This window comes from Solanum stenotomum, chromosome 3, assembly GCF_019186545.1.
Source record: "Solanum stenotomum isolate F172 chromosome 3, ASM1918654v1, whole genome shotgun sequence".
In the NCBI taxonomy this organism is placed as follows: domain Eukaryota; kingdom Viridiplantae; phylum Streptophyta; class Magnoliopsida; order Solanales; family Solanaceae; genus Solanum; species Solanum stenotomum.
Window position 1 is genome coordinate 20466900 of NC_064284.1, and position 14242 is coordinate 20481141.

Consider the following 14242-nt stretch of genomic DNA (forward strand, 5'->3'; position numbering starts at 1 on the left):
AAAAGTTGGACTCAAAATAACTAGGGTTATAAAATGGCGGATTAAATTTAATTTAAATAAATTAAAATGGATTGAATTACGCTAAATAAATCGATCATTATATAAGATGTCACGTGCAAGGTTATAGTTTAACATAACATATCAAAGTAGCAAGTACAATATTTACTAGGACAATTTCAATAGAACACGTCTAGTATGCAAGTTTTATTTATGAGCTCACCTCATTGCGGTGAACGACTTTTTGAACCTGTCTTATATTAATTAATTAATGACTTCACGTGTCGAGTCATCCCATAAGTAAGTAAATAAATATTTGTGTTGTTTTTACAAATTATTTTATTATTTTACTTATAGTATATAGAGAACATAGAAGCCTGCTAGTATTTTTCAACCATTTTAATGGGTAGGTGATAAAAAGATTAGTTTATCACGAAACAACTAACCTTGATACTACAATCATTATAACTTTTTGACAAAAATAAGTTATTCTAATACATATAATTTATTTTAAAATTAATAATCAAAGGTAATGGATAAAACAGTACTAATAATTTTTTACTTTATGACCATCTAATCCAACACACCATTGAAGTTGAAGAAGAAAATTCACACTGTCCATGTCGAAGTGAGTGGGCAGTCGCCTTCTTTACCGTGTCCACATGCCCTTTTATATTTTTATTGGTTTGATATTTGAATTAGACTCGATTGGATAGAATTTAAAATATTATGAAGAATTTTATATTTAAAATTCGAATTCAATTATATAAATAGCAGTCTGATTCAAGGATTTTTTCATTTGAAATTTCTAATGGAAAGAATAACAATCTCATCCACTGCACTACTTGATGTTCATGTTTTTTTATCTCTGTTTTATGTCTATACCAGCTTTTAGCTTTTACTGTGTTTTGCAAACGAACAACAGTAAATATATGGAAGTACACATTGCAGATTTTAGCTGACCCCTAGCAAAAGATGAAGCTTTTATCCCCAAAAATCAAACAAAAGGGCAAAAAGGCAATGTAAGAAGGATTTGTGTCGTTAGTGAAGAAGGGAAAGTTGATGTAAAAGAAGTCATGTGGTAGGGCTGGTTTTCACTGTTCTGGCTTCTTGTGAAACTTACCATCAATTGCACCAGTAGCATTTTTCATAAAGCAAAGTGGACCCCTTAATGTCTTCCTTACTTACATATAATATTCATCAGTTCCTTTCATTCGACCTTTTCTTCACTATTTTACAGTCCACAGTTACAAAGATGACCTGCTTAGACTCACAGTCAAGAACCCCATCTCGTCTTCTTCCCTCAAAAAGGTAAATTTTTCACCTTTACTGCCATTTTCATGAATAATTGAGTCAAAATTCAATAACCCACCTTTTTTGGATTTGTATTTCAAGATTCTAAATGTAAAGTGACAACCTTTGAATCTTGCCAATTTTACTCATGATTCATCTGTCATAATTGAGTAAAACCAAGATTTTCCCTGGTTGAACCTTGTGACCTGGTCATTTTACTGTGGAAAGGGAATCAATGTAAGGTGTAATAGTGCAATTAAATCATGATTTCCTGTTTTTGCCTTTCTTGTTATCTTGAATTTTCCAGATTTGTGAATTTTGGGGTAAATTAAGGTAGTTTTATTTTTTAAGCATGATTTCTATTTCAGTATGTTACTTGGGTGGAGGGTCCATCGGAATCAGCCTCTCTACCTTCACAGAAAGGTAGGGGTAAGGTTGTTACGCACTACCCTCCTCACACCCCCACGTGTGGGATTACACTGGGTATATTGTTGTTGTTGATTTCTCTTTCAGTATGAATATAGTGTGGGAGAGTAACTTGGTACCTCCTTGTTGTATCTTGAAGATGTCTTCCATCCACTTTTCTACCTTCTGGCATGGGGCACTGTATAAGCCTTAATGAAGGCATCTGCGAATGACCCTATTGAGTTTTCAGGCAAGAGTGAGTACCAGGTTAATGCTACCTTCCTGAGCGTTTCTCCAAACTTTTTAACTAGTACCAATTGTATCTCTGGCTTTGTCAGGTCATTCTCTTTGATTCTGGTTTTATAGGCTGTGACATGGTCCCTGACACCTTTTGGTTCCATTATACTTCTCGAGATCTGGCATTCTGAACTTATTGGATATAGGTAGGGGGCAGCACTTAGTTTCCTTGGTTGTTGAGAGTATCTTTCCACATCTATAACCTTGAGTATGGGTGGAGCCTCCGAGTTCTGATCAATACACTTGTTTTGCTCCTTAAATCTGTCTCAAAAGAGTCTCCTGCAGAGCTAAGGGTTCGTTTGGCCATGTGAAATTGAAAAAGTAGTTTTTGTTTTCGAAGTGAAAAATGGTATTTAGAAATTGACATGCAGTTCGGGAGCACCAGTGCCTTGACCTATTCTACCAGTTATTGAGTCTTCAGTTCCTAAGTCGCCAGGAAGTCCCTCGGTAAGAGAGCTTCCTGGTATGAAATTTGGAGTGTCCCTGCCCTGGTTCCACTCTTGGTGGCGCAGGCGATCATGTGTTGACATTCGCGGTCAAGGCCAACAACACCTTGCTGATCTGCCTGTTCCAATCTTGTTGTTCGGTTGTGAAGTTATTCTTTTGTGTGACCAATCATTGCACCTTTTCTTCCCAACTGGGTTGTGCATTTTCTTTCCTTTTGTTTGGAACTCTTTGAGGTGACATCTCCTTTGACAGTCGTGCTTTGCTGAGTTCCCAGGAGATTGGCCTGGAGTCCTGGAGTCGTGTGTGGCAGTTGTGATCTGGTTTGTCCTGCCATTATACTCCACAGAAACAACAATTACAAAATCAATAAAGGATCAATATTGTTTTGGAACAACCACACAATTACTAGGGTCCTACTGTGGGCGAAAAACTGTTTGACCTATATCAACCAGTTAAATTTATAATATTGAGGTCACAAGCAGTGCGATTAATCCAAATCTAACTAATCATTTGATAATGACTTTAATGAAAATAACATGATAACAGTAGCAAAGTGAATAGTCAAACTGAAGCAATAGAGAAAGAGATAGAGAGAGTGATTCATATTGAATTTTCCAGGCCGACTGATGGCGAACAACGATGAACAACAATAGATACATAATAATGTTGCTGAACCGTAGGTATAATAATCTGTGTAATCAGATGTCTTACAATGGTGGAAAGATGGGAGTATCTATAGGATAATCTAATCATAACCGACAACGTGAATCTCGCACATTTCAATGATAAGATCGTGACTATTAGATGTGATATAATGAAATTTCGGATATCTCAAGTTTGGCTGTCATAGTGAAGTTAATGATTGGGGTACTTTGGACTTTCCGGGTGTATCCTTCTGGAAAACTGTTGTCTGACATGGGTGAACCGGACCCGGGGACAAGTTCTGAGGTGGCTAAGGGTTCTACGGTTTTTGACCAGGCTGTCATCGACTGACTTGGGGAAGACTATGAGTTCCTTCTGCACTTGCCACATGTCCAGTCAAATAGTCTTCGCCCTGGTATATTTATTACCTATACAAAAAGGCCTTTCTATTACTGTGTAGATAAGTGTTTGGCATTTTCCTGTCTATTTTCAATGACATTTTATCTTGCCTATACCTGAATTGGTACCTTTTCTTGTCTGGTGCTTGTGGCGTGTTTATTATGAGTCTTCATAGTTTCTAAGGTGTCAAAATCAGTCATTATTGGCATTTTGTGGAGTTGCAGAATTTGTTCAATTAATTTGCAGAGTGTTGTTGGTCCTATGCAGTGTCTGATAGCTTTTCAACCCTTCTCAAGTAGTCTTATTTTCATATCTTTTGAATCTATGGCATCATGTACAATATTTTGAAGAAGGGAGAGATGGTCAAAACTAAACGACAGTTTTTTTGCACTTGGTTTGCAGTCATGAATAGTTCATTATAATCCCTCTATTGATGTACATTTCTTTGTCTTTGTCATTTATCCTCAAATGTACACCATTCTATATAAGAGGTAGATACATGTATATGAGGTGAATGTGAAAAAAATGACACCTATTTCTGGAAACGGGTGTTACTGGATATTCAGTGTGTGAAAACTTGATCTTCTTTATAAGCTTCTTTCAAGTCCTTTTATCATCTTCACCTGATCAACTCCAAATTCTACAGACAGTAAAAGGACCCTGCAGTCTGAAGAAGAATAGTGTGAAATCATACCTGAAACATTTACAATGAGTAACAGCTTGTTACATAGTCATTATTCGAGTGGTGGAATCCCATCAGAGATTGCTGAGAATCTAAAAGATTTGTTTCCTGAGGATGGCGATTTGAGCTATGAAGAAGTTCTTTTGCAACAGGTATCACAGAATGAAATAGATGTTTTTGCACAAGGTTCAACAGGGGGCGGCCCTTTTGTTGACCATCTTTCTATTCCTTATTCAGTAGTTAACAGTATTTTCTGTTGACAGTTGGATTGTTGTCTTGCAGGAAACTGTTTACTTATCATTTCAAGCAAATGGGAAAAACAAGAATATGAGCTCTGAATACGGTCAAACCAGTAACGGGCATCAGTTATCAGCACAAAAGAGTGATTCTTCTCAAAGCCCTGAATCACAGTTGGCTCTGGATGAAGCTATAGCTAGATCATTGCAGTTGGGGGATGATTTTGAGGATTACTGTAGAGATGAGCTTAACTCTACTGTGGCTGGTAATTGCATAAGAACTTCATTTATTCAGTAAAATTTCTTGGTCGTACAGCTTTTATCTCTGCTTTGTCTTAGGGTACAATTTGCATGATATTACCTTTTTTTTTTTTTAACCATAGATGTTCTTCTCTGTGATTAAAGAAGATGTTAGTCATCTTATTCTGACTTGTTCATAAGTGTAGCCATGAACAATGATATATAGATACCAAGATGTTAAAACTTTGCCAAAATGAAGTCTTTCTTACACTGATGACTGAACTGTAGAATGGACGAAAGGCTAGTGGCTTGTAATCTGACAACTTAAATACCAAGGACAAGGAACTTCACTAAATGAACATTAATATTGAGATAGTGAAGAACATGAAGTGTTCTAGTAATTGCTGGAAAGAATGGTTTTTTCCCTGCATACCAGTGTTATGAACTGTTTATACCAAAGAATGCAGTTGATTAACTTTGTGATGCAAAGTGTGCGCGTGAATCAAGTATTTGTTATTCTGTTTTTATTTAAAAAGTAACAATTATTTTAAAATACACGTGTTATTCACTGGTATGCCTTTTTGACACATCATAGGTGATTGTAACTCACATGTGAAATCTGGTGGACACGGGTGTCCACAAGGCGCACGTATGATCATGTGAGGTGTCTAACTGATCACTACCTTACTTTTGATGGCTAACTGGCAGTTGTTGCCAACTTCGATCTGTTTATGTGTTTTGCCGATGTTTTAGCTTAGAAAATCATTTTGTGGTGATTAAATGAGAATTTCATTGGTCAATAGTGGAGTGGAGCATGAGGATTTGGCGTTTGGTGATTATTAATAGTTGTAAATAGTGGAAATAGTGTTTACCTTTATAGGAGCAAGTGATATGGAGTAGGAGTGTGGAAAATATTTTGTATCACACTATATAGTGTATTATTGTTCTTCAGTTTTCTAAAACCATTTCAAAAAGTGACTCATACTTTAGAGCATTTGATAGGTGTGTGCGTGTTCAGTTTACTCAAAAAGCTAGATTGTACATCTAAACAACTTTGTGGGTGAATAGAAAAGTATGAGTAAATAAATAAAACAGGTTTTACTTTGCGGGTGTTTGAAACATAGTTTCTATTTTGGAAATATTCAGTTCAAGTATTATTGAACTAAGTGTCCACATTACTCATAACCAAGTGACCTCCACATCATCTGCAGGCATCAGGGAATCCCCTCCTAGAGAATCACCTCCGGTCAGGGTATGCTGCAACCTTTTAGTTCTCTAATGGTTTTTATGCTTAATAAATTGTATCATGTATGCAAGAATTAATGCAAGCTTCTATTAAGAAGTGCAGGCTGAGAATCCGAACACGAGGAGACAAGATGATATTGATCCAGATAGTATGACCTATGAGGTTAGACTGGAACACTTTTTCTTCTTTTTGATTAAGCTTGAAATAGTAAAAATTGAGTGCCAGAACTGTAATTTATGCACCAGGTTATTTACACAGATAAGTTTTGCTCTTCTATCTTTTGCCACCATGTGAGTTTTCTTATACTCCATTTCGATTGTCTTCTTTCATTTTTGGTAGGAAATGCAGTTTTTAGGAGAAGCTGTTGGCCAGCAGAGCAGAGGGCTTTCACAAGACCTCTTAAGTCGTTTACCAACTTTCAAATACAAGACTGGATTCTTCTCAAAGAAAAAGAAAATGGGAGAGTAGGAATAAATTCCCTTCTGATATTATCTCTTCTATCCTGACTAACTCTTTTGTGTTAGCATTTAGAAGAAGTGCACTGGTCCTTATACAAAAGTTTACAGATAAATGTGCTAGTTCAATAATTAACCCATTCTGTTGATGACTTGTGTCTCATTCTTACCAGCATAAAGCATTGCTGGCATTTTTTTTTTTGGTGTTTCTGACTCTTAGTTCCAGTGTCTAGATGAGAAATGGCCCATAATGAAAATGCTAATCATAATGAGAGATTCCTCTTCTAAAGACCAACCCTGCGTCTTAATTAGAACCCCCTCAGCATATCTGAAGAACGCCACCCCGTCTGAAAAAGAGAAAGAAAAAAGAGGAAATGTTAAATTTATCTTTTTGGCATTTTTCTGTGGTTAACTGTTGTCACTGCCCTCCCTAACATTATCGTCTTTTTCATTTTTTTGTCTCCATTTTTTTATTAATTAAAAAGTAAGTCTGTCGAGATAAGTTGCCCTTCAGTCCTGTTTCCACCATTCACCATTCATACATTGCTAACAGCTAAAACAGCGGTCAGTTAGTGTTTTTAAGTAGCCCATTTGACAATATTTTGAGTAGGTTTCCTGGAAAAGATGTTTGTAAAGGTTGATCCAGTCAATAACTTCATTTTGATTAGAGTGTAGAAACAAACACCTTCAAACAAGTTGAGAAAAAGATATGATCGTCTAACTTGGTCCTTCCAATTTCATTTTATGCAGGTGTGTTATATGTTATGCTGCATACAGAAGCGGAGATATGTTGACCACTTTGCCTTGTGCACACATGTTTCATTCAGAATGTATTAACCGCTGGCTAAAAGAAAGAAAGGTGAGAAATCATATCCTCACACTTAAGATCATGTCCCCTTCTATATTTTCCTGTTTTAATTTTTTTCCTCCAGTACACAAGTAAGAACATATGATAAAAACATCAAAGAGGCTTAAAGAGAAGTTTTGGCATTGCTTCTCACTATTTGTGTGAAAATGAGATTTTGGATCATAGCATCCTAGTCTGATTGAAATGTGCCAACATTTTTTTTTGATGCAGTAGCTGTAAGGAGTTCTTTCTCATCTCTAAGACTGGTCAAATTCTCATCAACTTATAGTAGTTCTTAATCTCCCGTTTAGGCTTTCCTTCTAAAGCACACTTGCAGAGCTTCACAAACAAATAGTATTTTCATCTTTTAATCACGCAAGAAGTTCTAGAATAACCTCTCTAAATAGGAAAAGGATGACTAGTTTGGGATTGAATTGAATCGGATAAATGTGCAAAAGTCAGCTCATGGACAATTAACACATCTTGGTGCTAAACGATACCACTTTGGAAGTTTCAACTTGTTATTCATTTGAACTCAATACTCCACTTTTACAGAAAGGTAGGGGTATGGTCTGCATACATCCTATCCTCCCCAGACCCCACTTGTGGGATTACACTGGATATGTTGATTGTTGTTGTTCAATAGTACACTTTTACAGGAGAAACACTGCTTTTTTTTCCCACTGCAGCAAAACTGACCACCATCTGTGTTTGTTTTCTTTTTTTGTGCATGTGTTGCTGTCACAGAACTGCCCCCTCTGTTATGAAGAGGTGAAAGATGAATGACTTTGCAGATCCAATGCCTTGTTGCTCAACTGATCTGCCTTCAATTATCACTTTTCGTTCATGTAATAGATAGAGAGTATCATAAGGACTTATATTTGGTTTGTAAATAGCCTTCTGGTTTGATTCCCCATATTTCACTATCTGGACATATGAATGAGACCGTTAAGCAAACTAAACTGTCTAGTCCTGCTCTTGGTATCAGCATATCTTGCTAGACATTGACTTCGGTATGCCAATTATTTGCAAGCACAACATTATGCCCCTAAACTATGTGAATTTAAGTGGATGTGTCCGTAGTGGTAATACTTAGTTCAAATTTGCCCTTATTTTAAACGCACTCGCCAAATTAATAAGTGAGAAGGGGTCCAATATCTCCTTAAAGTATGTGAAATTGAGTAGATATGCCCTTCTTTAACAATGTATGTATATTTGCAAATGTCCGGACTGCAACCAGCACATATGAAGTTCTTGCTTTTATTGCATCAAGAAAATGAATGAATTCATCTCAAGAATCTTACTAGCTTCGTTGGTTGGCTTCCTGAACTTTCACGTTGTTGTTGAGGGTTCGATTCTCATTTTGTAATCCTATCCCGCATTTCCCCTTCCCCTGCTTCTAAAAAAAAAAGAGGAAGAAGATGGATTGATTCTCCCTAATGGCAGGAAGCAATGAAATTACATAAAAAATTATTTGAAGTTGATCAGCCTAATAGGATGAAATAAACAAAGCTAGATACACCTTAAACAAAAATCTTTTGGTGTCCATTTGAATCATCATTAATTCACTTTAACGTGCTTAATACTCCCTATATCCTTAATTACTTGTCCACTTTTGAATTGACACACATATTAAGAAAACAATGATTGACATAGTGAGTTTACCATTTTACTTCTATTAATTATGAATTGGATGAATTAAAAATTTAGGATTTTCAAGTTCTACCTTTTTCAAAGTAATTAATTGAGGATATAATACGTTAAAAAAATTGTTTTTCTTGATTTGTCAAAATGGACAAGTAATTAAGGAAGAGGGAGTATAGCGTGTATGACTTTCAAATCTGTCAAAATAATGTTACGGGTGAATTCGAACATCATTTACAGTTGCGACGCAGGATTTGCTTGTGTCGTAGATGTTCAATCAATATATTAGATATATATGTGTTAATAACAAAATATGATTTATATATGTAGTGTAATTTTCTGGTTAAGGGTGTTTGATAATTTGAACGTTCTTTACCGTTGCACCTAGGATTTGCTTGTGTCATGGGTGTCTAGGATGTGTGTGTGCGCGTGTGCTAATAATAAAACTTAATGTAATTTTTTTGTGAAGGATGTTTGGTTAATCATTCTTGAGTTATTGTAGCTTCTGATCAATAATTGAAATGTATGATCATCCTATCCAAAACATACACACAATTAACTAAGCAGTGTTTGGTGCGTTGCAACGACTATTAAGGTTCGTGCGAAAAAGAAAAGGCAAATTATAAGAAATAGCCATTCGGCGATTTCAATTACCAAAATTTTAGCCAAGTTTTCAAAATTCGCCAAAATTTCTTCTTCTTCCGACTCACACGGTCGTCTTAATCTCTAGCTCACTAAAGTCATTGCTTGGGACCCTCATTTTAAAAAAATAATTACTTATATATGTTATTTTTAAAAGAAAATTATTTTTACTATGAGTGCTATGATTTCTACTAAGGAAATTGCATATGAGATGAATATAAACTTGAATTTCGTAAGAAACAATTTGATGAAAATATGAATAACGAAATCACAAAGTCCCTTGAAGAATCTTTTGGAGTTGATTACTTTATATATGTAGAGTAGATCAAACTATTTTTTCACTTCAAAATAGATTTGAACCAATTGAAGCATATAAAAATATTTTTGATTTCTTATTTAGTGGTAAAATATTGAGGTCACTAGATAATGAGAATTTTTTAAAAAAATTGGCTTAACCTTGAACTTTCTTTAACACGTAATAGTGATTTTGATATTGATGATTTAGATTTATTTTTTGAATTAAAAGTGTTAAGAGAAATAATTCATGTAGAAGATAGTGATCTAATGAAAATACTCAATCAAATAAAAAGAGTTGATTCTTTTCCAAATACACATATTACTTATAGAATAATATTAACAGTTCCTACAACCATTGCCTCAGCTAAAAGAAGTTTTTTTTCGAAATTATAATTGATTAAATCTTCTTTAAGATCAACAATGTCTCAAGAGAGATTGAATGAATTAACTATATTATCATTTGAAAAGAAATTGTTAAAATAAATTGATTATAAAATAGTATTTGATGACTTCACATTTAAAATAGCTAGAAAAGTAGATTTTAAATAAAAATATATATAATAAAAAAAAATATTAAGGTCCTCTCTTAAATTTTGCTTTAGGCTCCCAATGTTATCGAGTCGACCCTGTGTTCTCAGTTTGTTATAAATGGCTTCTAATCTTCGTCCTCTTCCTTCTCATTTCGCCATTAATATACAATGGCTTCTTTTCCTTCTTCCTCCCTCCCCCTTATTCTTCTGCATCATTTTTTCTCTTATGGGTCGTCGTCTTCTTATTCGTTGTTTATTCTTCTTTTTTTAAAAAAAATTACATACTGTAAACGTGAATTGTTTTGGGCGAATTATATATCAAAAGAGTCGAGAAAATTTCATATCTAAAATTTGGGATTGTTTAGAGGTGATTTTGAGTTGATCGAAATTGAATAGTTAATGTATATTTCATGTATAGTTAAACTATATATAGTTCTTTTGAGTGTATCATAATATATATAGTCAGTGTATAACTCATGTACATATATTCTATATTGTATAGTCAGTGTATACTTTGTATAACTTTTGGCAAGCTATAGTGTATAGTCAATATATATTTTCAACGACTTTTACCTATTTTTTTATGTAAATAAAACATGGTTATATTTGTCGTAAATTGATTACTTTATCTTTATTTAGAGAAAATTACGCGGTTAAGCAAACTTATACTACTTAATTAGTCATCATAGCTATAGTTTGCTATAATTACCACTCGCGACTAACATTAACCATTAATTACGTGGGCTGACTTCGAGTTTGTATGATTAGTCACGTTTGTATAATTCGCCACATTTGTATAATTTGAAAGTAACAATTATTCATTTGAATTGTATTTGTATACGATGGTTTATATTTGTATATGACGATGATTTCCTTTGGTTTTTCAGTTTTATCACCATATACATTCAATCTTTTTGTTTATAACTTTTTAAAGTTTGTATAAACGTGTAGTTTTCGGATTTTGTATAATATAATTTATATAATGTAATTTGTATAATATAATTTGTCTAACTCCTTATGTTTGTATCAATTCGTTATTTCGAGTTTTTATCATATTTGTATAATTCTAGACTTTATATTACTCAATTATACAAAAACACGCGAAGTATACAAACGTACCCGCAAATTATACAAATTATTGACCTCTCTCGCTCGCCTCTCTCCTCCCTCTCCCAATCTCGCTCGCCAAATATACAAATGCATATGTTTACCAGTTGCATATATATAATTATCTAAACGATATACATATACAATTCATCTCTTTCCCACTCTCTGCCCTCTCTTGCTCTCCTCTCTCATCCCTCTCCCAATCTCGCTCGCCACTCTCCTCCCTATAATATGTAGCTACGAATCATAATTAGCAAACTATAGCTATGGAGCGTAATTAAGTTATTTTTGAGTGGCTATATTTGAAAGTTCCCTTGTTATATATATTTGAAACTAGCCCAAAAAGAAAACATATATAATCTCCAATTTTATAAGATTTCGTTGAAGTGTAATGTTTTATAAAGAAAACTATTTCTATATGTTTTGAAAATGAAATAGCACAATATAATTACTACGTATTGGTTATAATAACTAGGACCGCATGTTAGCATATCTAGAACATTATCCCTAATTTCAATTACGTGTTGGAAGTAAATATGATTTATATTCATATGATTGGGGAAGTTGTCTAATTTATTTTAATAAGATACATTCATTTTTTTCTTCCAATGGACGGAGAAATTAAAAAGGGCAGAATTAAGAAGACCGTGAACGAAGTGGTTCACGTGTTATATATTAATAATTTTCGTTTCTAAGTTGTAATTCTTATATTATATTTATAATTATAACATGGCCAATATATTAGTTTTGTCTATTTAATATAATATCCAAAGTCTTTTCAAATGATGAAGCAAATAGGAGAAAGCTAGGTAAACGACGTGAGTCGTGACTCACGTGTTATGAATAGTAATTTTAATTTCAAAGTTGTAATTGTAGTTATTAATAGTGGTAACATGGCCAGCTTGTCTCAATTACACAAGCAACATATAGTACAAATAGACTGCTATAAAAGTAGCTTAAAAGGTTACATAATAGGATAGGACCCTAAACGTGAAGACAAAGTTGAATGCTATTCCTCATGACAACCAAGATTAATAGATGATAATACAAGTAAACTATCTTTTTTGACAGATAATGAAGAGTGGATTTGGTTTGATAATTTATAAGATTATATTCCACTCAATTTATAAGATAATGAAGAGTGAAATTGATTTCTCAAATAATAATTATTAATTAAATGATCATCTCATAAATCGATCGAATGGAGTCGTACTCTTTATTACATTTTTAGTTAGTCGCTTAAATAAAAAAATCAATAAGTATCGTTAGGTAAAGTGAAATGAAAAGGGCAATTTCTTTAAAAATGCAACTAAAACAAAATTAAATGGACGGTAAGCAATATAGCAGAGTGAACCAAATTTAGACACGATGCAAATAGCTCTCATGAATGTGGGCCCAAAAATATTTAGTTGATTTGACATAAGTCGTTGGATAATAATAAGGACAAATTACTTAATTACACTCTTTTACTTACCTTAATATCCATTTATCCCTATTTATTTCAAAATTTTCAAAAATTCCTTATTTACCCATGTATCCTGCATGTATTCTGTGCACAACGCTATGTATCCCGCTATGTGGACTGTATCAAACGCTATGTATCCCGTGCACAACGCTATGTATCCCGCTATGTGAAATGTATCAAACCTAATGTATCCCGTGCACAACGCTATGCATCCCGCTATGTGGAATGTATCAAACCTAATGTATCCCGTGCACAACGCTATATATCCCGCAAACATCATTTTTAAGAGATTTTTGGTAAATAGAAAACTAGAAGGGATAGGATGTTATTTAGTACTTATAATATGTGGTTCCTATAATTTATACTAATAATTAAAAAAAAAAAAATCGTATGTCGTTGCTTATCTCCACAAAGCCATTATCTAATTATGAAAGTGGGACATTTTTCTCTTCTAGAATACATGGTATGAAATACGTAGAGTTGTTACTCTCCCGTCCACATTTTTAATTGTCATGTTACGCTTTTTAAAAATTTATTTGATTAATTTATAAAGTTAAATTAGATCTCATTAATTCGATATTTTAAACAAAAAAAATTAGATATTCAAAAACTATACAAAAAGTACTATAGATTACAATTTTTGCATATCAATATGATGAAAAAACACATCGTAAAATTTTAGTCAAATAAATTCTGATAGTTTGACTCTAAAGAAGAAACCATGACAATTAAAAATAGACGGAAGGACTAGTTTATACTACATGTTTAATTTATCCAAAGATGACTCAACAAATGAAACTGATCATCAAGATTCAAGATTATAAAATCTAATGGAATCTGTCAAAACTAATGTGGAAAACAAAACTATGTTACTATTGAGATAATATTTTCGTGTCTGTTGGTGAGGATATGATCAAATTATAATGGTCCTTGAATGTACGGGAGTGGGAATTGTTTTTCATATATACCACATAGTCGAAATAGTTTTTGATGTATAAAAAATAATTATTTTGGTCTTTTATATATACCATATACCATATAATCGAAATAGTCTTAGTTCATGAAAAAAATTGTTCTTATTTTCGTCTTAAACCTTAAAGGTAACAATGTAAGTAAAAAAAAAATTGTTAAATTTAACCACCCATTTACGAAAGGAAAGCAAAATCTAACCTCTTATATTTATTTATTAGACTATATATTATTATAAGAATAAAGTAAAGTATTACCCAACGAAAGTTGAATTTTTCAGTAGATATGATTTTTGCATTATCAAGCTCAATGTTCTTTGATTTTACCAACCACACACTGTTAATGAACTTAAGATCTATGTTTTCGTCCATGTAATTATTATTTGATAAATATACAGGTTAG

General features: G+C 33.3%; 1 protein-coding gene across 4 annotated transcripts; it reads left to right on the forward strand.

Moving 5' to 3' along the window:
• Positions 1-1150: 1150 nt before the first annotated feature.
• On the forward strand, positions 1151-8197 carry LOC125860257 (E3 ubiquitin-protein ligase BIG BROTHER-like). 4 transcript variants are annotated; one of them, XM_049540185.1, is made up of 8 exons: positions 1151-1308; positions 4127-4314; positions 4445-4664; positions 5850-5890; positions 5987-6046; positions 6224-6348; positions 7090-7198; positions 7934-8197. In XM_049540185.1, exons 2-8 carry the CDS (start codon positions 4189-4191, stop codon positions 7970-7972), a joined length of 720 nt encoding a protein of 239 aa, XP_049396142.1. In that variant the 5' UTR covers positions 1151-1308; positions 4127-4188; the 3' UTR covers positions 7973-8197. The 4 variants fall into 4 exon arrangements, with proteins under 4 accessions (XP_049396142.1, XP_049396145.1, XP_049396143.1 ...); XM_049540188.1 differs by having other exon boundaries at positions 5850-5884; XM_049540186.1 differs by having other exon boundaries at positions 1193-1308; positions 4131-4314.
• Positions 8198-14242: the final 6045 nt, after the last annotated feature.

Excerpts from the sequence above, each read along its gene's own strand:
- LOC125860257 (XM_049540185.1), top strand. The coding sequence starts at position 4,189 with ATGAGTAACAGCTTGTTACATAGTCATTATTCGAGTGGTGGAATCCCA. Across the intron at positions 4,315-4,444 it reads AAGAAGTTCTTTTGCAACAG|GAAACTGTTTACTTATCATT; the intron begins GTATCACAGAAT and ends GTTGTCTTGCAG. Across the intron at positions 5,891-5,986 it reads GAGAATCACCTCCGGTCAGG|GCTGAGAATCCGAACACGAG; the intron begins GTATGCTGCAAC and ends TAAGAAGTGCAG.